At 44.8% G+C, this 21,632-nt stretch overlaps 1 protein-coding gene across 3 annotated transcripts; it reads left to right on the top strand.

Annotated features, from left to right (window-relative positions):
• Positions 1 to 4,194: 4,194 nt before the first annotated feature.
• On the top strand, positions 4,195 to 21,235 carry UBE2V1 (ubiquitin conjugating enzyme E2 V1). 3 transcript variants are annotated; one of them, XM_055723112.1, is made up of 4 exons: positions 4,195 to 4,323; positions 15,404 to 15,552; positions 18,880 to 19,005; positions 19,401 to 21,235. In XM_055723112.1, exons 1-4 carry the CDS (start codon positions 4,302 to 4,304, stop codon positions 19,545 to 19,547), a joined length of 444 nt encoding a protein of 147 aa, XP_055579087.1. In that variant the 5' UTR covers positions 4,195 to 4,301; the 3' UTR covers positions 19,548 to 21,235. The 3 variants fall into 3 exon arrangements, with proteins under 3 accessions (XP_055579087.1, XP_055579088.1, XP_027669403.2); XM_055723113.1 differs by having other exon boundaries at positions 4,209 to 4,317; XM_027813602.2 differs by lacking the exon at positions 4,195 to 4,323 and adding an exon at positions 10,806 to 10,911.
• Positions 21,236 to 21,632: the final 397 nt, after the last annotated feature.

The raw sequence follows: 21,632 nt of genomic DNA, 5'->3' as shown, positions 1-21,632 counted from the left end.
CTATATTTGATGAAAAGAGCAGGTCTTCTCATTTTTGTCCCACCCATGCCATCAAAAGCCCTGGCAAAGAAGACCATGTGTACAAACACAAGCACTGTGGGGAACATCCAGGAGGTTGCAGGCTTGGTTAGGGAAGACTCTTGTGGGTTCTTTGTTAATTATTACCTACTTCTCCCAAATCTGGGTGTTTAAGAGGTGTGATCCTGTGCCAAACCTGTTTGGCTCAAAGTAATTTCTAGAAGTAGTTTTATCTTTACTGGACTCCAGGCTCTGACTGTTGTATATTCACATCTCAATTTTTTTTTAATATAATTTGAGTAGGAAGAAAGGTAACTTCTGCTGTTGTGGAAGTCGCTGTGGCTATCATTACTCTGGATCGGTGAAGTTTGTTAATATTTGCTACTTAAAGCTGAAGCACTTTAAATTTCTTTGGCATAACAGGTGTGACAGGTGTTGAACTGAATACATGCTGAATGTTGGTGAGGTGAGGATGCAAACTACCGTGAGTCCAGAGCAAAGAATGCTGCTGCTTCCTCTTCTCCCCTTCCAGTGTGCGTCCTGCAGCTCCAGATGTGTAGGAATGTTTAGGAAATGAAGTCTGTTGCTGTGAGTACAAAGAACTGCAGTGGTTATTTCTGCCATCTCAACAAAAGTTTAAATTCACACCTGCTTCTATACTGAGACTCACTTAATCCATATTCTAACAGATTTATAGTCCTTGGTTGTCTATCTCTCTTGCCCTCATTCTGTTCTTCCCTGGTCCCTCATCCCCAGGTTGAGTTAGGTAAACCAGTACAGAACTGGGTGGGTGCTCAGGACGCCTGGGGGGCGGGGGCAGGGGGGAAGCGGCATGAAGTCGTTTGAGAGCTTGTCTCTCACTGCAGACTGAAATGCCGAGTGAACAGCAGTGATGCAGTGTATATAACAGATGGATTTGAAGCGCATGAATTTCTAGAACTTACACTTCAAGTGTGCTGTAAAAGGCAATTGCTCTTGGCCAAACCCCTCAGCCACTTGATCTATAGTCTTATTGGAAACAAATCTGAGCTACTAATGGTGGCGGCTGCTGGGACTGTCTGTCTGTTAATCTTGCTTAATTATGAGAAACTGGGGCAGCAGTTAATCTCTGGATGCTGTTTTTACATGCTGATGCTGTGCTCTGCTCCTGAGGCAGCTCTTGCTCAGAGTGACTCAACACATCTGACGTGGCTGGCATCTCCTGGGGTCCTGTCTTGTCACTCACTGTTCCTGAGGCAGAGCGAGGGACATGGCCTGTGAGCAAGTTCTGGGTTTATATTGCCTGATCTTTCCCTCCCTGCTGCGAGTCAAGGTTTATCTTGAAGCTCCCTACTCCTTGGAGGAGGGTTAATGAATACCTGTATGAATTGGCTTGTGCTTCGGTCTTCAGCTGGTTTCTGGAAACCGTTCCACCCATTTAAAGCAGCGGATGCTTCCATAAAATCCGTACAGCAATTCTGGAGCAAAAGGTTGTGGGGATCCTTCTTAGCACGAATTTATCTTAAGCCAGATTCACATCTGTTAAGTTGATTAGGAGCAGATTAGGGCTAAAGCAGAATAAGGCACTCCTTTTGAACTCCACAGAGATGGCCTGCGTTTCAATTTAACCAAATGCTTCTAAAAGCAATGTGGTTTCAGTCTCTGATATTCGCAGAAAAATGTGGTCACCCTCTTGCCCCCTGGCCCTCCAGGAGAAGGTCTGTGGGTGCCCTCCAGTGAGCCGGCCGCTGGCCAGGCAGGAGCAGATGTATATCGTTATGTGTCTCTGTGGTGTTGCAGAGGTCCTACGACTCATCTGCAAGTGGAAGCATTGCCCTGTAGTAAACTGAGGAAAGTCGCTGCAAATTGTCTTAAAATCCTGCTTGGCCTTTTTTTAAGCCCATCTTCAGGGCAGCCTGATGGGCTTGGGTTTGGTGTTTGCTCGGAGCCTCCCATGGATGCGTTTCAAACTGCTCAGCTTCCTGGTGGCTCAGCTTCTCCGATTTTGTTTCATTTTGCTGCTTAATCGAGTTATCTGCATTCTCTCCACTCATCTGCTCCCTCCGTGAAATATTGGGGCCAAACAAGAAGAAAGGGGGTACTTCTTATGGTACGCTGGTCTGCACGCTAGCTTAAGTGCATTGACAAAGTGTGTCTTTCTAGTGTGTTTTTGGTCTCTACTATTTTATTTTTGACTACTTCTTCCTTTTTAAAAAGCTTGAGGACTGGTTTGGCCCACAGCTGTTTGCACAGAGCAGCAGGGCCAGCATCAGCAGAGGTGGCTGTATGTGATGGGGCCAAACCAGGTTGTGGCTCGGCTGCTGTGCCTGCCTGTAGTCCTCTGCGAACGTGACTGGCAGCAGCCTAGAAAGCAGCAGGGGAGCTCAGGTTGGGGGGCTAGGCTAGTCACACCCCTTGCCCCCCAAAGCTACTGCGTGTCCTGACGAGCAGGGGTGCTGGCTGTTCCCCCAGCAGCGGAGCCCTGGCTGCTGGGGGACAGTTGGCACCGGGGTGGCTGCCGGCTGGTGGCATCTCCTGCAGGTCCGCTGAGCTCTCGTGCCACCTAGCTGCTTTGCTGTTGTCTTCAGCTGCTGCCGGCTCGGCCATGTCTGAATCGTGGTATTTAATTCACTGAAATGAAATCCAACCAGTAAGACCAACGTGGCGATTTTAAAGTAGCTTCAAAGACTAATTAATAAAACCAGTACCTTGGCTCTGCTTGCTGTTAAAAGCAGAGTCCATTAAAGTTGACTTAATTGAGTAAATGTCTTAAAACGCAATGGGTCCTCAAAACGTTTTGCCTGGTAATTGCTTTCTGCAGATTTTCCTGTGATGTCTTGGGGCGCAGTTTTGGGGATGTGTGTTGCAAGACGAAGCAGAACGCATTTGCCTCCTGTCGGGGTTTAACCACAGCCAGAAGCTGAGCACCCTGCAGCCGCTCGCTCGCTCTCCCCTGGTGGGATGGGAGGAGAATTGGAGAAAGGTGGAACTCATGGAGGGAGATAAGAACAATTTAATAATTGAAATGAAGTAAAAATAATAACAATTGAAATGAAAAGGGGAGAGAGAGGAATTAAACCCAAGGGGGGGGAACCCGCCAAGTGAAGCACTATGTGATGCCCAGCCAGTTCCAGTGGCCCCCAGCAGGCTCCCCCAGTTCCTATACGGAGCTGTGTGTGGTATGGACCATCCCTGTAGTGGGTTGGGGTCTGCTGTCCTGGCTGTGTCCACTCCCAGCTCCGCATGCTCTGCTCCTGCCAGAGCCTGGGAAACTGCAAAGCCCTTGGTTTACACTGAGCGCTCCTCAGCAACGGACACATCAGTGCAGGTTATTCTTGTGCTAAAGCCAAAACACAGCACTGCACCAGCTACCAAGAAGAAAATTAACTACCCCAGCCAAAACCAGGACTATTTTTTTTATTATTATTATTACTCTATGAAATGGAGAGGGATAAAGGAAGATGCGCTGTTGATTGAAATGCAGCATTGTGGGTCTTCCTTATGTCTCCTGGCTATGGCTCTTTTAGACTCATACCAGCAAGTTTAGGTCAGAAACTGTTTTCCACTGCCGTGTCCCGGCCGGCAGTGATCTCCTGAGACCCAAGGAGCCATGCTGGATGTGCGCCATGGCCTCTGTGCCCTGATCCTGGGCCGCGATCCCGGCGGGATGGAGCTCCTCACCCCCGCCTGCGTGTGCCACGCACCAGTGCCAAGCTGGTGCTGCTGCGGTGGGGGTCACTGGTGGCCTGTGGGTGTCGGAGGGTGACCAGTAAGGGGCAGCCGGTTCGGTGGGGCAGCAAATGTGTAAACAGCGGCAGATTATTACAAAGCAAGTACGGATATTTGTAAAGCAGTTGGAGAGCTAATGCTGCTCGTGTTCTGGCCGTAATGAACATAGCTCGCCAATTATTCATATTAATTGCATTTGAGTTTTATGGGCTGTTAAATGCCTGAGACTGCGCCGGTGTTTCAGAGCTCCCCGGGGAGCTCGCCGGGCTTGCTTTCCCCGGGGTTGCCTGCTGCGGCGAGGCAGAGGGAGCCCCGCGGAGCCGCGGCTGCCCCGGCCGGGGGGCTCGGCCTCTTTCCTTCAGCGTCCCCCGACCCCGACCCCCGCGGGGAGCCCGCCCGCCCGCGCGACGGCGCTCTGGAGGCGCCCTGCGTGCACCACGGAGCTTCCGCGCAGCCGCCCCACCCGCCGCGGCCTTCCCTTAGTGCGCCCGCCCGCGCCGCGCCCTCAGAGCCGCACTTCCCGCGTTGCGTTGACGTGGTGCGAGGGGGCGGGGCTCCAGCGGCAGCGGTGCAAGATGGCGGCCACCACGGGTGCGGGTGAGCGGGCGCCGGGGCGGCGGGGCCGCGGGCCGGGGGGAGCCGGGCAGGGCCGCTCCTTGCTGCGGGGCAGCCGCGGCCCCCGCGGGCAGCGGCGTGGCGGGCGACGGGTGGCCGGGAGGCCTGGCTGGGTGTGTCGGGGCCGGAGGGGCGGCGGCGGGCGCTAGGCCGGGAGGCGCCCGGCGGAGGGGCGAGGGCGGCGGCGGCCGCGGCAGAGGGGGCGGCGGTGGGACCGGCCCGAGGGGCGCTGCCCGGCCGGGGGTCCGTGGAGCCGGGCCCCGCTCCTTTGCTGCGGCTCGGGGCCGGCGCCTCGCCGGGGGCTGCCGAGGCCTCGGTGGTGGGAGCGGCCCTGGCGGGGCGAGTCCGGCCCGGAGGGGGGCGCGGAGCCGGCCCGGGCCCCGCGGGACCCCCACCCCGGCTCGCTGCGGGCTGGCTCCGGGCAGCGGCGCGCTGGGCTGGGCTGTTGGGGCCGGGACCCCCTGCCCGGGGCCGGTCGGGCCCGCAGCCCCCGCTCGCTCCTCAGGCACGGCCGTGGGGCTGCCGCTGACAGCCGCCGGGCCGCCCTCCCGGGGCCGCCGTGCAGCCGGTGTGAGCGCGCTCCGCTGCTGCGGGTTCGGCCTGGCCCGCGTTCTCTGGCCTTAGCAGTTACCGGGCATCGACCGGGGTGCGTGGCGTGGGTGAAAGTAGGTGCTGAAAAGTCTTTTTCACTAATAATGTCTTCCTGTTAGATCGGGAGGATGTAACTTCCTTGTCGGGACACCTATCCTTCAAGAAGTTGGGGCGGTCTCCCCTTTAAAATGGCTCTTCACCTGACTTGGGTAGTTGAACAAATCCCATCATTGTGTTTATCATTACACGTTAAACAAAAATACAGAAACTAGATTTTAAATGTTGGTTGTTCTTTTTTTCCTGTGGACATCCTTTAATGAACTTTGACAGATCAAATAAATGAGTTTCACTTCTGTTTAGCCAGTTTCATTTTCCTGTTTTCATAAATCCGTACAGGGTTTCAAATGTGCCACTCTAATACTCGTTTTCACATTGCTTCCTTGCAAGTTTAAATGTGAGATCACCAGAAGATTGCTCTCAAAGATATAACAATGTTATGGAATTCTTTTTTTACAGATAGGTCTCAATCAATGACCGCTTCCAACTTCTAAGAATAACTGCCACAATGCAGATAATTCATAGGAATCAAGTTTATAAAAACACTTAAAATGCAGTGGATGCTGTCCTGAGAATTAAGTTTTAGAGATCTCTGAACATATGTGACTGTGAGGTATTGGAACACTTGATTAAAATATACAAAAAATGTAGTGGACCCTTCTTTCCCCTCTTATGTCACGCTGTTCTGGCTACCATACTTTCTCAATGATTCTTTCAAGCTGCTGACTTATCATTTTGTATTTGGCTGGAAGAACAAGGCAAACATTTTTCCTTTTAAACCAGTGCAACTTCATGATTTAATTGTCTGGGTGGTCACAGAGGGGTATGTGTGGAAGGGGACTTGGACTGCAGTGATAAAAGTCCAAAGCTAGTTCTACTCCCCAGCTTTCCTTTTGCAGCAGACAGTCTTTGTGATAAGCTGTTAAACCATCATCTGCTAGCCACATTGTGTCTTTTGGATTGCTTCCTGTTATTTCATGGATTTCTGAAAGCAGTCTCATTTCTTCAGTGCTGGAAGTGTCAAGCAATACACAGCCAGGTAGACGTGAGTAGGGACATCAGTTTCTGCGTCTACAGTGTGGGCATTTGACAAGCACTGCACTTCAGCTACTCGTGAGATCCTGTGTACTTTGCTGCTGGCGGGGGGCAAAAATAGTGATGTATAAACACGTGTTACAGGAACACTGACCTTTTGCAGTAAACCCTAAATTCAGTCTTGGAGAACCTTCAGATACAGACCAGCAGCTTACGTTGATGGGAACTTTAAAGCTTTCTCCATCTGTAAATCATGGGCTGTCCTGCCAGCAGTGGTCTGCGTTTTCTTGTTGCATTAGTAAAGGATGGAGATTTTGCTCTTCTGATGAAGAGAACAACAGTGTCCGGGTACAGTAGTGGTGGTGGCACTGCAATGCAGTTTGTATGGTTCCTTCTTGACACTGCACTGAAGGCATTGCCTGGCACATACAAACAGAGCCTGGAAGGGATGGACACCTGGGCTCCACTACTGATTGATCTGCTGTGGGGCTTTGGGCAAGTAGCTTAGTATCTTTGCTCATATGTAAAACAGATTTTGCTGTTGCTTGCTCTGTGGAATTTTAATGTATTCATCTTTGTTTATAAACCACTCAAATGCATATGTTACCTTGAGTTAACAGTGGTTCAGCAAAGGATCTTAAACAAAGGTTGACGACGAAAAATTCTCAGTCTTTCCTTAAAAGCAGCTACTGACCCAGAGGAAGGAGTGGTAGCAAATGTCCCTGTAACTTAGACTAAGTCATAGGACTGGTCCTGGGCATTGGACAGGTAAGCCTTATATTTGAATCAGAGAACCAGGTAGAAATAATTAACAGGAGAAAACAACCCTCACCTGGAAGAAATGTTATGAAGGGGCCACCAGTATCGCTCGTATAGAACACAATTCTGCGTTGCTGACGACGTGGGTTTTGCGCACACACAGTTAATGTATGAATAAAAAAGAAAAGTTGACTTTAATCATTCTAATAAGGCTTTTCACAGGAAACCACAAACACCCAAACCGAGCGTATGTCTGTCTGTCCTTCAGACTGAAATGTCATGCAGGAGCGCTCAGCTGGGTCGGGTACCCGTTCTAGCCAAGAAATCAAGGGTGCCTCAGAGGCTCACGTACTCTGTAATCCTGCAGGGAAGTTGGACTGCATGGAGTCTGTGTTGCAGTTATAAGACTACAGGAGCTTGCTCCATGTTGCTCTCCTGCAGCCTCCAGTATTATAATGGGTCAAAATCCGACCATGTTGGCCTATGGAATCCTGTTTCACTTAACTTTCATCCTTGGAAGAGTTTAATGATCTCATTCAACCCCCTTTTCTCTCATGGGTCTGTTTAGGGAGTCTGTTGCAGGGCTGTGGTAGGCACTGGGTTTACCAACAGCTTGGAAGAACTGAGTAGTGAAATGATTTGCCCAGATTTAAGTTATTTGAAGTCAGAGGAATGTGAAGAACTACAGAAGGACAATTCGTTAGGTATACGGTCATGATAGTGCTGATATATGTGACTTAATCCTAACGGAGAGAAGAGCACAGATCAGTTTTAGTACAGTATATTAAAAGAATACGTTTGTAATTGTTGGCGGGCCCATAATATCACCGTAAACTCAAAGATATGCTTGTGAAGAGCAAGTGAGATGTTACAATGAAGAAGAAACTGATTTGAAGGATACAGAAGGTGTACCCTGCCTCTGCAAATGGACCGTGATATCTCCTTCAGAGTGCACTGCATACAGTAGTTATCTCAAAATAAATATTGCCAGCCACCAAGTACTTTCTAAGTGTGTGAGTAAAATACTCAAGGGTAGGGAAAAAGTAATTGAAGACAAAATAGGAAGATAAATTATGCCTTCTTAAATAAGATGGACTATAAGAACAGATTAAATAGCCGGTGCTAAAGGAGTTGTTTGCAGAGCTTCTTTGTGTATTGTAATGGAAGGATGCAGTAGATTAAAAGGGTAAATAGTACAAAACTTACAAGAAGATACTCAGTTGAATCTTTTCATGTATAATAATACAAATTACATAATATATTTGAAAAATGCCATTCTAGCTGAGAACTTAAAATGATTCATTAGGGTATTGTGCGTCCTGCCTCTGCTGCTCCCCACCTGTGCTTGTCAGCTCCGGTGCTAAAACTGGAGTCCTGGTACCAAACAGGTAACTGCCTTAGTCTGTCAGCGTGGCATCTTGCTCTTCAAAGCTTGTCTTAAAAATCAGTGAACCTACCTGTGCATTTACCTTTTGGTGGGTGGTGTGAATTTAAGAGAGCCTAATGATATTTTGTGGGTAGAAGAGGCAGCTGTAGGAAAGCATCAGCTCTCAGTCACTAACAGCCATTTCAAAGAGGAAATGGTGGGGGCTTCCCTGGTGCGATTTAGTGTCAGGGCTTTGTCCAGGATGCTATTTCAGGATGACTTGTTTTCTAGAGTAACTTCTAGCTCAGCTGGTAATGTTTAGCTTTTCAGATGAGATACAAGTCACAGAATGCATCTGATTTTAACTCTTCTGCTATTGGAAAGTTTTATTTGGCTTCAGACCTCAATGATACTGCCAGTGTGTCTCAGACAAATGTTTTAAAGTTACCTCTTCCCAAGTAACACGCTTGTAGTATTGAAAGACAGAACCAGCGTTCTAGCTTCACAGAACAGAAAACACTTCAGGTTGGTTCAAGTGCTCAGGAAGTTATTTTGCATCTGCAAAATGTCTCGGTACCTGTTTGCATTATCAGAGTGGAAGTCATGACTATAAAGACAATGCAAGAAATTTGAAGTTCCTGGAAGTTTTTTTGACAGTTGCTGAAAACCTTTTATTCAGTTCTAAATATTCCATCACTTCAGAAACTCCATGTACCATTGTGACAAGGAATGATTTACTTATTTTTTACAGCTTTTTAGAATTCCAGTGCTGCAAGCGTAAGCTATCAAATTTTCAATAGTTGCAATCTCTGCAAAGAGATGATAAATACATTGGAAAAGATGTAATTACGGCTGAGTCAAATACACGAAAAAACCCAAGCAACAGAAGGGGCTTTAACATATTAGGCAACAGAGGTGTTTAAAGCTACTGGATTTCGGTTCACTTGAGTCACTGTAAATCAGAACCAGTACAGGATGCAGAGTTAAAGTTGGTTGAAGGGCTGGTTTGCTAAGTTGGCTGTTACTGGTGAAGATGTCAAGAAATCTTCAGCAAAAAGATGGTTCCTCTTTTTAGACCCCCTAATGAGTGCAGTGCATTTCCTGTGTGCTTTGCTGAGGTGTCCTGTGTGGTATATGTGTGCTTTAATCCTGAAGAGCAATGCTTGTAATTTGATTTCACTTTAGAAAGCAAAGAGAAGTGTATTCTTGATGTTTTTGTGAGAGGCATGTATTTTGTTCTGCTGATGCTGATGAAGGAGATTCAAGAAGAGGATCTACTCTCAAAGGCATGCTGTCCACCTTCTTTCCCTGGTTTCACTGTGCTGTTTTCAGCAGGTTTCTGAATTTGGAATTGTTTTCATTACATGATAGGGGAAAATTGAAAGATTAAAAAGTATGGTCAGTCAGGAAGTGTTGGTTTTAACTTGATAAAAACTTGCGGCGTTCTTCACGTGAACGTAAATTTCAAATGAGAAAAATCTCTGACTGGTAAAATTACTCTTAAAACTATCATAAGAGACATTCAGTTATGTACGTGTGTATCTTTAGTAGTGCTGTGGTAGAAAGTGAATCTGAGAGTGTTTTAAGGTCTTTTAAAGGCCAAGTAGGCATTTAACTGTCTTCCAGGAATACTTCTGTTCTTTCCTAGTGCAGAACCTTCCTGAATGTGATTCTGACCAGACATCGTCAAACTCCTTTTGTCCTCATTTCAGCTTGCTGTCTCTCAGTCTTTCAACTCATTGCTTAGGAAACAGCTGGGTTGTGAGGTGCCGTAGCGAAGGCTCGTCGGTGCCAGTCTGCCTGGCAGCACTGGTGTGATGTGAAGTTTTTGACAAGGAGAACGGAAGGTCCTAATTCTGTTTGAAGGCTGAAGAGGATGTCACCCCAAACCTAGCAGCTTCTTCCTGCAACTTTAAACTCTATAAAGTACACATCCTGACTTTCTGGAAAACTCAGTCTGTAGTTCAGTTTTGTTCTCTAGTTGGACATCAAAATATTTCATGAACCTTTTGTAACTGGTGAACTAGTGGGCAGGGCTGAGGCTTCACAAATGCACGTTTACTAAAAGATGAACTTTGAGAAAGACTTTACAAACCTCTGTCATTGGAGATCTTACCTTGTCAGTACAGTTACAATTTAGTTTTCATAGATTTGGTGTTGTCATTAATAGCAAACACCTCCTTTTGCTCTGAAGTGTTTTTTCAGTTCCATCTCCTTGCAGTCAGGCCAGCTGCAAGTGCAGCAATTATCTGGATATTACTGTATTTTTGTATCAAATGAAGCTGCTGGTTGAGAGTCTTCTTGAACAGTAGTGAAGGCTAGATTGAAGTGCATAACTGAAAGTACTTTCAACAACGTGATTACTTTTTAATTGCTTCTTGCTTTATTTAGGTTTTCTTGTGTTAAATGAAGGACTTTTAGAAAAACAGGTTGGTTTGGTTACTGCCTTGAAAGTCTCCATTGCTACACTGACAAGATTGTGCAAGGTATTTATTGGGGGGATGGGAGGACCATACAGAGTTGACTCATGGTTGTGTCAGCTGGCGCAGGACATTTCCTAACTCTGAATCTGCCATGGTTTATCCATGGAGGTTGTTTGGCAAATACAGTGTATGCCTAGAACAGATCAGATCACTTTCTAGGAATCTTGGTGGACAGCAAACATGGGGATATGTTTGTGTGGTTTCTGAGGTTCGGGTCCCAGCAGGATGTGGTAGCTGACCGTGAGTGCTCCAGGCCTTTACGAATGAAGAGGAGACAAGGTTGGTTTAGTGGCTTCAGGATTGGCTTAATGGCTTTGTGCGTCTTTCCAGGCTGATCAGAAGGGTAAATCTGGTCTTTTATTCTTCCTTGCTTAAGGGCAAGTTATTTAGAAATTATTTAAAGCATTTGTGATCATATGGCCATAGTCTTTTATTTATCTATATATGCGTGTGTATGCTTTCCTTCCTGTAGAATCTCCTGAGAGCGTGTCAGGGAGGGAGCTGAATTACCATCTTAGATGTGACTCTGAACTTGCCTTCTGTAGGGGCTGAGATGCTGGTCTTCCGTGTTACACCTCTGACCTTTAGCATAAGGATAAAACATTTTAGAAGGCAACGAAGTTGTGGGACAAGGTAGTTTGTTGTACAGTGACAAAAAATCTCCCATGATCATTTTATTTTCTGTGAAGTGCATAGAAACTCTACTTCACACAGTACTACTAGAGTAGTGCTCACAGGTGAGCAGTTGTTGTGGAAATAATAATCATTTGTGTTAACTTTTTCCGTGTGATAGGAGCCAGTGCATGATGTGACTAGCTAGCTCTCTGTAGACCTCAGACTTGTCAGAGAACACTCAAATCCTGTGTGACTCTCTTATGGCTCTGATTCATGCTGAATCAGGGCAGCTGTATCTGGGGAGAGCCTGGAAATGAAGTTGCCTTCTCTTCCTGTAAGGCTGTAAAGCCAAGCCTAGCTCTGGTTAGCGAATGTCAGAATTAAGGCTGCCTTTCAGCCTTGGTTGTGGCCTTCTCAAATGTATATGTGATGATGTAATTTTTAATTACACGATCACTTAATTTTCTTCACAGAGGATTCCTGCCTCACTCGGTGAACAGAATATGTGATGCTCAGAGTAAGGGGAAACAGGGGTATACAGCTATATTTTTAGTTTCCTTCTTTGGCGCATGGCATGTATATGTTTAGCATAAAGCTGATTCCTCCTAGGATATTTGTTTTGGTCTAAGTAAATATCAGTAAATTATCTTTGCACCACTGATACATATGAAGTGGTATTGTCAAGCACTGAAGTACAGAGACTGAGATGATGCTTGATGTGGTTCAGAAGAGAGAATATTTTTTGGCAACAAGACACATTTGAGGCAGGTCTTCTGCTGGCTTCAGCTTCTTTGAGCTGGGAGAGGCTCAGGTTGGGTTTTCTAATAATAGCCACAGACGGTTTCCTTCGCAGCATCACCTGCGTTGTCAAAAGAGCTGCTGTGTCAGACCATGGGGTGGAGTTCACCCTCCAGAAAGACCTTTTGTTCGTCCTTCTTCCCTGGCCATTTCTTCCCTGGGCTGAAGTCCAGGCAGCAGTTTCAGGCATTACGTAGCCGTGAGTCATTCCCCATCACCAGCTTTCCCATGCATCCGCTGCAGCAAAAAAATGTGAAATAGGTTGTGTGTGTGTGTGTGTGTGTAAGTAAAGGCAGCACCTTGTCCTTCAACTCATACTCCATCTGTTTCTCTTGTCCCCTGCGCTGGAACTAGACTGCTCTCTTCTCTGCCTCCCGTAACTACTGCTTGGAGAGCATTGGGAATATAATTAAAAATGGGGTGGCTGATCTGTTGTGATTCAGGTGTGAACTGCATACCTGAACCTTCATATGCCTGCAGTAGACAAGATATATATACTTCATGCTTCTAAGGTGTTCAGAGAGGGGAAACGCTGGGAATTTTTGGTGCAGGGGAAGTGGCAGTGGTCCCCAAGAGCCCCAAATCCTTGGTGGTAACAGGGGCTCAGTTAATCTTATGGCACTGACTCATTTCTTTTCACAGCCAAAGATTTGTATTACTCAGCAGCCATAGTAACAGCACGGTCTCGCTGGGAGTTGAAGGTGTAGATATGGCCTGGAGTTGTATTTGAGTCGTGCTCAGCAGCCCCCGTATGTGTGGTTTGGTATAGCCAGTGCAGGTCTGTCGTCTTCTGACACTGCTTTTCTGATTCCAGGTTTCTCTTTTGTACTATTGCTACAGCTGTGTTATTAAATCATGTTTCCCCAGAATATTCTTGATCATGGTGATGTGTGTCAAAATGGCCAACAAACTAATTCCTTTAGTAATTTGGTTTTTTGGGTTCTGCTGTGCTTCCTTTTTAGTGAATGAAATTTGGGCAACTCTGATTCCACAGCAAAATAATCACTGACACTTGGTTTCTTTAGGTCATTAATATATTTTAAAGGGATTTTAAAGCTACTGGAGTTATTCCATTTCAAGCACTGCTACATTTCACAATGCCTTAGATCCTCTATTTCCCACATTGGCAAGCAGCTACAGAGGGGATTTTTAAAGCCCTTGATCCCTTCCTTATGTCCTCAGAGTTTGGTGTCCCAGCCATGCTGGAAGCGCTGGCTCTGACCGAGAAGTTTTCTGGGTTCACTTTATACACTGAAGGGTTGATTTACCGTTCTCTTCCTGCTGTACTAAATAAGTGATAGTGAAGAAGGGGATTCATTATAGTTTTCTGGTTTTACGTGCTGTTGAATAGTTAACTTCATACTATGGGATGGGGAGGTAACTCCAAACCCCAAATCCAACCTTTCTGTATGTCAGGCAAAAATAACTATTAACTATATCCTGGCAATAATTTTGTTGCTGTTGGAGAGAGCTGTGCGTCACACGGGTACCTGGAAGGATGTGGTGCGTTGACCCTGGCCGGATGCCAGGTGCCCACCAGAGCTGCTCTCACTCCCCTCCGCAGCTGCACAGGGGAGAGAAAGTACAACAAAAGGTGGGTGGGTTGAGATAAGGACAAGGAGAGATCACTCAGCAATTACCATCACGGGCAAAACAGACTCAGCTTGGGGAGAATTAATTTATTATCAATCAGGTTGGAGTAGGGTGATGAGAAAAGAAACCCTAGATCTTAGAACACCTTCCTCCTGCCTCTCCTTTCTTTCCAGGCTTAATTTCGTTCCCGATTTCTCTACCTCCTCCCCCTGAGTGGTACAGGGGGACAGGGAATGGGGCTGCGGTCAGTTAATTACACATCTTCCTCCTCCTCAGTGGGAGGACTCCTGCCCCTGCTCCAGTGTGGTGTCCCTCCCACGGGAGACGGTCCTCCACAAGCTTCTCCAACTTGAGTCCTCCCCACAGGCTGCAGTTCTTCCTGAACTGCTCTGGCGTTGGGTCCCTTCCATGGGGTGCAGTCCTTCAGGGACAGACTGCTCCCACCTGGGTCCCTGCGGGGCCACAACCCTGCCAGGAGCCGGCTCCAGTGGGGGCTGCCCACGGGTCACAGCTCCTTCGGGCACCCCCTGCTCTGGTGTGGGACCCTCCCCGGGCTGCGGGGGGGGATCTGCTCCCCCGTGGGCTCCACGGGCTGGGGGCACGGCCTGCCCCACCTGGGCTTCACCAGGGGCTGCCGGGGAATCGCTGCTCCGGTGCCTGGAGCACCTCCTCCCCCTCTGCTGACCTGGTGTTCACAGAGCTGTTTTCTCTCACGTATTCTCACTCCTTTCTTCTGGCTGCTGCTGGTCTTCTGCAGGGTTTTTCTCCTTTGTTAAACATGTTATCCCAGAGCTGCTAGCACCATCGGTGGTGGGCTCAGCCTTGGCCAGCAACAGGTCTGACCACCTTGGAGCCAGCTGGTACGGGCTTTGTCAGACATGGGGGAAGCTTCTAGCAGCTTCTCACAGACGCCACCCCTGTAGCCCCCCTGCTACCAAAACCTTGCCATGCAAACCCGATACGAAGGAGAAGTGGTAGCCTCGAGTGCACTTAACATTTTGTGATGACCGAGGTACAGGTACCTCGAAGAAGAATGGGTGATTAAGTCCCCTGTGGCCTGGGTTCAAGATCTTCCTTTGCCATGGACTTAATGGGTTTAATGGGTGACCTTGGATATGTCACCTAAGTTCTCTGTGCTGTTGTTTTCCATTAAAGTAATGGGGATAAGAAAATTTTCTTGTTTTGCTGTGCTTTTTGATGATCAATGTGCCAGCAATTAGGAAGGGCTGAAATTCCTTGGTGGTGGAGGTCATAAGTACAAAAGATGCCATTGCTGCTGCCAAAGCCCACTTAAATTAACTTCGGATTAACCTACTAATGTTATGGAAGAGTTTTATTTACTTTGAACGGTATTTTTAAAAGCTCTGAGTGAGTTGAGTGGTGTCAAGCCTCTCATGGTGTCATTTTATAGAATCTTCAAAATTTTTATATATAAATCATATAGACGAGTGCTAATTAGAGCTCTGTAATACTGTGTGTATCTCTGAGTGGACAGATGTCCTGTCACTTTACTGCCTGCCCTAATATCTGACCCGTCAGCCTTCTAGCATGTTTCATTGTGGATACCTTGATTTTGCTTCTAAAATCCAAACTAAATATGGATATATCTTTTTCGTAGTGTTGAAATATCGTCATTTGAAAAACAGTGATATTTGTATGTTTTTATGCAAAATGTTTTCTGCAGAAAGACCAAAAGTGTCAGTGAAATTAGCTTTATTCATTTATTGGATTTCTCAACTCGAAATATTTGTCTGATTGTTTTCAGGAGTAAAAGTTCCTCGTAATTTTCGTCTGTTGGAAGAACTTGAAGAAGGGCAGAAAGGAGTAGGTGATGGAACAGTTAGCTGGGGCCTTGAAGATGACGAAGATATGACACTTACAAGATGGACAGGAATGATTATTGGGCCTCCAAGAGTAAGTATCTACTTAAATATTAAAATAGTACTGTTAATTTTTTCTTATTCACCCTTTTCTTCTCTCAATCTAACCACTGGAGCAGAAAACAAACAGAACACAATGAGTGAAAAAACACTTCAGCAAGTGATTTATGTTGAAGGTTCAAGTTCCATGTAATAATGGGTTTCACATATCTGTATCTTTTTGCTTATAATTCGGAATATTTTTAGTGCCTTTCTCTTGTTAGTTCTGTTACATGTCTGCTTTATATTTACAGATTCATTAAGGCATAACTTTTGAGATTTCAGGATTCTAGTACTCTTGAATACAGCCAGGTTTAAAATCCTTCGGCTAGTGAGATTACATATGGAGCTAATGTAGGTAAAACACAGATGTTTTGTTCAGTACTGCTGGTCTTTCTGCTGCTTCTTGTTGAGTTTATGGGTTGTTTTTTATTGCAGCAGTACTGACTTGCTCTTGTAGAGTTTCAGCTAACTCGGGAAACTCAAATTTTAATGAATTCAATTTCTCTGAATGTTCTCTCCCAGAGTAGCTTCTTATATTGCTACTGATCTTTGTGGCAGTATTGTTGTGTTCTGCCTCTCCTCCCCCCAAACCCTACTAAACTGTGAATCTCCACTCCGGTAGTGAACTTGATGATCTAATTGTGCGTTGTGTGTATGTATGTATCCTAAAATCAAAACTGTCTCCAGTTTCACTGTGTGTATCTGTTCTGTTTCCTTAACATCCTTACCATGAAGTGCAAGTAGCTGATTCTCCTGCCTGCAGTAGCAGGTGTTGTCTTCGGTACCTGGCCCAGTATCACTTCTCAATAGTTCCAGTGTTCTCAATCTGTTATATGGAAGCCTTTACAGACCTTTAATCATGCTACTGCCCTGTGTGTTCCCATTCTGTCAGTTGCCTTTTCTGACATACAATGAGGTTTTGCAAGAATTTATATTTTGACATTACACATGCAGTATTTGCTATCTCATCCAGAAGATGAGATCCAGATACCTTTTGTCTGCCGTTGTTAACATCTTCCCGTTTGTGATCATTTTGTTTGTTTATGATATGCCAAAATCATTTTCTAGAACAGCATTTGATTTTATAACATTAGGAGGGTGTTAATGACACTGCATTAAGACTGTGAAGAAAGCTCACTGTGTGCATACACTTCATGGAAAATTTAAGCAACCTTGAAATCTAATTTAGAAAATTAAATAGAAACTGAAATGTGCAAACAGGCATGTGCTGACTTGTCAGCAGTGATAGAAATTTGTTGTTCATGTCATACCGCTAACCAGGGCTAGAAGACTATCACGGAAGATGATTCAACTGTGCCTCTTTTGTCTTTCTGACACAGTTATGAATACAGATTTTTTTCCAAAAATGTCTTGACTTCTTTTAAGCTTATTGCCTGAAAGCAACAGGCTGTGTTGAGAGAGATTCTGGGAACTTTGTCATTCTTGTTTGCTAAGTGGCTGTCCTGCTTTTAGCACTGTTCATACTCAGTGATATTATCATGAATTTTTTTTCTTAGTAGAATGTGGAAATCCTGGCACTGGAAAAAATTTTGAAATCCTATTTCGTTCTGGGTGGAAAGCAGTCATGCTTGTAGCAGGTGGAATAATCTTATGTTGGGCATTCAGGAGGGAAAAATGAACCATGATGCAGTTAGATACGTGCTGCTGCTCCGAGTGTCCCTGCTACCATACATGGAAGCACGCTTCTCCTTCCCAGACTTTGTGCGGATGGTTTCGCAGCCAGTGATTCATCTTGTTTATACAAGCTATTTAAAAACAGTGGCACTGTCAAAACTTCAGCTTTATCTGCACATATTTTATATTGGCTATAGATATGTGCACAGTCAAGGCTTTCCATTCACTGGTCTTACTGTGGTGCAGTTATTTGCAAAGACCCTGAAAACCTGCACGAACCTCTGGGCTGTGAATTGCCCTGTGCGCGAGCCTCGCTCAGGGACTCGGTCAGGAGGCCTGGGCAGGCTGAGCAGAGCTGATGGATGACTTGTCTTCCACAAAACTTTGTGACAGCGTTTAGTTTGTCACCGGCCAGCGCTGGCCAGCTGCTGGTCCCACCATGGGTGGCTGCAGGCTGGCTTAAAGCCGCTTTGTTTGCATAGATGGGAAGCAGCTGAATCAGGAAGTCTATTCTTATATTTTTGGTAGTGGTTTGCATCAAAATGCTCCTTAGTATTAAGGGTAATATTAAAATGTTAAGGGTCATAACAGGCCCTCAAAAGGGATTGCACGGAGTTTTATACTGAGAAGTTTTTGGACTTTGGGCAACTGTTCTTAAGGTCCTGGTGAGGACATTGTGCTTTGCTGCTACAGGTGAGCAGGAGCTGCTGGCTGCTTGTTGGCTTCTGCGCTCACACATTCACCTGGATTTTTGCTCATGGTCGCTGTCTCGTGAGTTTAATGTTCACTGCATTGTTGAAGGTGCAGGAAATTGTGTCAGAAGCTCTAAATCTGGAGAGCTTGTCTGCCTAAACTTCCCCATGGTGATCCTGTTCCTGTTGTGCATTTCTGCCAGCTGCCTGCATTGCCCAACTTAGCTGGAGCTGTGTGCCAGGCTACACCAGATCATCACATCAAAAATAGTTATTCTCAGAATGCAGAATAACATTAACTGGTTTGTTTCTTTTAATTTTAAATATTGAAGAATCATTGTAGCCTTGTTCCATTTCTCTCTCCTATACCCATTGATGGGTTAGTTAAAAACTCATGATCCAGGATTTCTGTTAGCGGTGAAGTCTTAAGTGTTACTGCTGTGGAAACAGAGTGATACTGCTGCTTGCCATCAGGATGTACTTTGCAATGTGGTGAATCTTGGAACATTCCCCTTTCCCAGAATGGCCACGTGGTTTATGACCAAAGACTATTTTTCAAGTGCATTTCTAGGACAGGCTGACTTTAGATAGTTACCTAAGCTACAGCTGTGGCTTCAGTTTCAAGGTAGAGTGTCTGATTAGTAAACTGATAAAACAAAGGTACTGTGTAAAGAGTGGTTGAAAAGTAGGTATCTGAGCTCTACATTGATTTAAAAAAAACATCATTTCAGTTGGTGAATGGAAAGCAATGCCAGTTTCCTTTCTTACATGAAAATTCGACGCTTAAAAGACCAGTAGAATTCATTACCCTGAAGAGGTAACATTTGATACTCTGAATGTTGTAAAATGAACTTAAAACAGAGGTAGCCAGCACAGTGTAAGTGGCTGCCTTTATGTTTGGTTGTTTACGTGTCCCTAAATTAACCACTGTTTTAACCTAATGCTTATTGAACCGCCTGATGTAATTGTTTCCCCCTTTCTTTTCCCCTCAGACAATTTATGAAAACAGAATATACAGCCTTAAAATAGAATGTGGGCCTAAGTATCCAGAAGCACCTCCATTTGTAAGATTTGTAACAAAAATTAATATGAATGGAGTAAATAGTTCTAATGGAGTGGTAAGTTTTCGGGTTTGGGTCATTTTAATGTGGTTTTCATGTGCAACTTTGAATTAATGTTTTGTTTATACTTGCAACTTGCTTAATTATTGCTTGCTGGTGCCATTTGCTCTGAGGAGAAGGGAGGGGGGGTAGAAGGGAAGTACACAGCCAAGTGTGTTCTGAAATTAAAATGTAGAACTGATTTTTTTTTTTTTCCTGCCCTTTTGCCACTCAAATAGTTGCATCATGCGGGGATTTATTACGCTTTTAGGAAACCATTTGCTTGCTTTTGCTTTCTTTGGTTTCTCCCACTCCAAGATTTTTTGTAGGATCTTTAGTTGGAGGGTGTGGGAGGGAGTTAAGTGTATCAAACGTATCGATTCTGACAGGAGTGGTCTTTTTGTCTATTTTAGGTGGACCCCAGAGCCATATCAGTCCTAGCAAAATGGCAGAATTCTTATAGTATCAAAGTTGTTCTGCAAGAGCTTCGGCGTCTAATGATGTCTAAAGAAAATATGAAACTTCCTCAGCCACCTGAAGGACAATGTTACAGCAATTAATTAAAAAAAAAAAAATGCCCCCCTTATTCAATTTAAGCTGTCTTCATTTTCCACAGTAGTAAATTTTCTAGATGCATCTTGTAGACCTCAAAATACTGGAAAGGAAGTTCCCATTCAAAGGAAGTTTTTCTTGAGATACTGTAAATGATACTAATTTTTTTTTTTTCATTTGAAATATAAGTTGTGCTATAACAAATAATCCTGTCGTGTAACCACTGTCCACATAGCTGAACTTCTGGTATCAGGAAAAGTCTATTTAAATTTATTACTGTCAAGACCAGTGTGGCACATCTAACTTAACTGTGAAAGCATACATCCCACAATCACCTTGCTGTGTGTCTGGCCTGGGTTGTTTTTTTTTTTTTTCTTTTTCTGTCTTTTGCAATAGAGTCGAAGCTCAGGGCTATTTATTAGAGTAGACACAAAGGTTTTTTGCTTCCAGTACTACACTGGGCTTTATGGACTACTAATGGGGATGTGTGCTAACCTCAGTCATCCCTCCCTTTGTGCTATCTCTAGTAAAGGCTGAATGTGACTGTGGTTGTTTTTGGGGTTTTTAATTATTTTTTTTAAATGCCCTGTTAATTTGGGGCAAGCTTTCCTTCTTCCCTTTGGCCAAGGCATAGATTGTATTTCTCTTCCTGGTCCCCCTCACTAGTGATGTGGGCTTTGGGTGAGGGATTCAGGGTTCTTTTAATCTCTTCCCTCTTCCCCTCTTTTTAGCAGGGGGTGCTGCTTTCTTTTTGCCCCTCTTTGTGACTCTTCTCACCCCTGGCAAGGGTGAGCGTTGGGGCAATAACTTGACCTGTTCCCTCCTGCTTACCGTTTTGGTTTTGCAACAAATTTAGTCTTCACCAGCCTGGGAAACAAGAGTATCTGTTCTGCTCGCAAACTTGGATTTTCCCTGTCCCTCCAGCACTGCTGCCACACCACCAAGCTGGCCACGGCTGATGTTATTAGATAGGCTTTTGACATGGTGAAAAGAGCAGTAATTTACCAGGATTGCTGAAATCTTCTGCTGCCAAACTTTTAACGGGGAAACTCTGCACACAGAGATTCTGAACACACGCTCCAGCTCAAATAGTTGTATTTTGGTGCTTTGGATTGACCCAAGAATGTTAATTAAAAAAATGTTGCACTTCTGTTTGGCCCTTCTAAAGATGTGACGACTACAGACAAATCGAATCAATGTAGTAGATTTTATTAGGTTTCTGTAAGTCTTAGAAGAGAAATCTCTTCAGTGAAGATTTTGGGGAAGCGGTGCGTACAGCAGATCTAAGGACCTTTATTGGCTTTGCATCCTGGCAAATCACTGCCTTTTCTGGTTTACTGTTTCAGACCACTAACTGCTGAAATGTGGATGCAAGCTTACATACAACCAACCTAGTGTGTCCTAAGTTTTATGAAAAATTCAGTGTTTGTGTAAAAAAAAAAAAAAAAAAAGAAAAAAAAAGAAAAAAAGGAAAAAAAAAGAAAAGAGTAAAAATAAACACATTTTAAAGCAGCAGCTCTCAAGTCAATGAACAATTGATGTTTCCATTAACTCTTTTGAGGAAAATATTAGTTGTAAGGATTTAACATCCTCTGTAATTAAAGTTTAACATAACAGTATTCCATAAGCAGCCTTTTTATTGTATCAGACCATTGCCTGATTTTAATATAATAAAAAGTGTGCATTAATATTAGAAGGCTTTAATTGTATTTATGTTTAGAATTTTGATCCCTTATGGAATTCTTGATTTGTTGGAAGTATCTTCCTACAGATCACATTATGTAAACTGGTGGTGAAAGGCAATTGTCTTTATCCAGCTGCTGCTGCTGTGCCAAGGAGAATCTTTAGTTTTAGTTTAAACTTCAGACTCCCTAGACCTGGTAGTTGGTAACGTTACATGATGCTAAGAAACTGCTGAAAGGAATTTCTAGATACACATGCTGTCTGAAGGTACTCTGTCGTTGCTGTGACCTTTACGTGCTGCAGTCCTGAGAAAAATCAAATCCCCATACAGCTGCATGTTACGCTGTTTGTCAGGTTCAAGGAAAACTTCACAACCTGAATTTTTACCTGTTTTCGCTCAAATAGTGACA

Source organism: Falco cherrug, chromosome 10, assembly GCF_023634085.1.
Source record: "Falco cherrug isolate bFalChe1 chromosome 10, bFalChe1.pri, whole genome shotgun sequence".
Classification (NCBI taxonomy): domain Eukaryota; kingdom Metazoa; phylum Chordata; class Aves; order Falconiformes; family Falconidae; genus Falco; species Falco cherrug.
The sequence above is the reverse complement of the archived record's forward strand: the minus strand, read 5'-3'. Positions and strand labels throughout refer to the sequence as shown.

Bases quoted from the DNA above. Each gene is read 5' to 3' on its own strand.
- UBE2V1 (XM_027813602.2), top strand. From the start codon at position 10,821: ATGTTTGTGTGGTTTCTGAGGTTCGGGTCCCAGCAGGATGTGGTAGCT. The intron at 15,553-18,879 runs GTAAGTATCTAC...TTTTCCCCTCAG, and splicing joins TGATTATTGGGCCTCCAAGA to ACAATTTATGAAAACAGAAT. The intron at 19,006-19,400 runs GTAAGTTTTCGG...TGTCTATTTTAG, and splicing joins TAAATAGTTCTAATGGAGTG to GTGGACCCCAGAGCCATATC.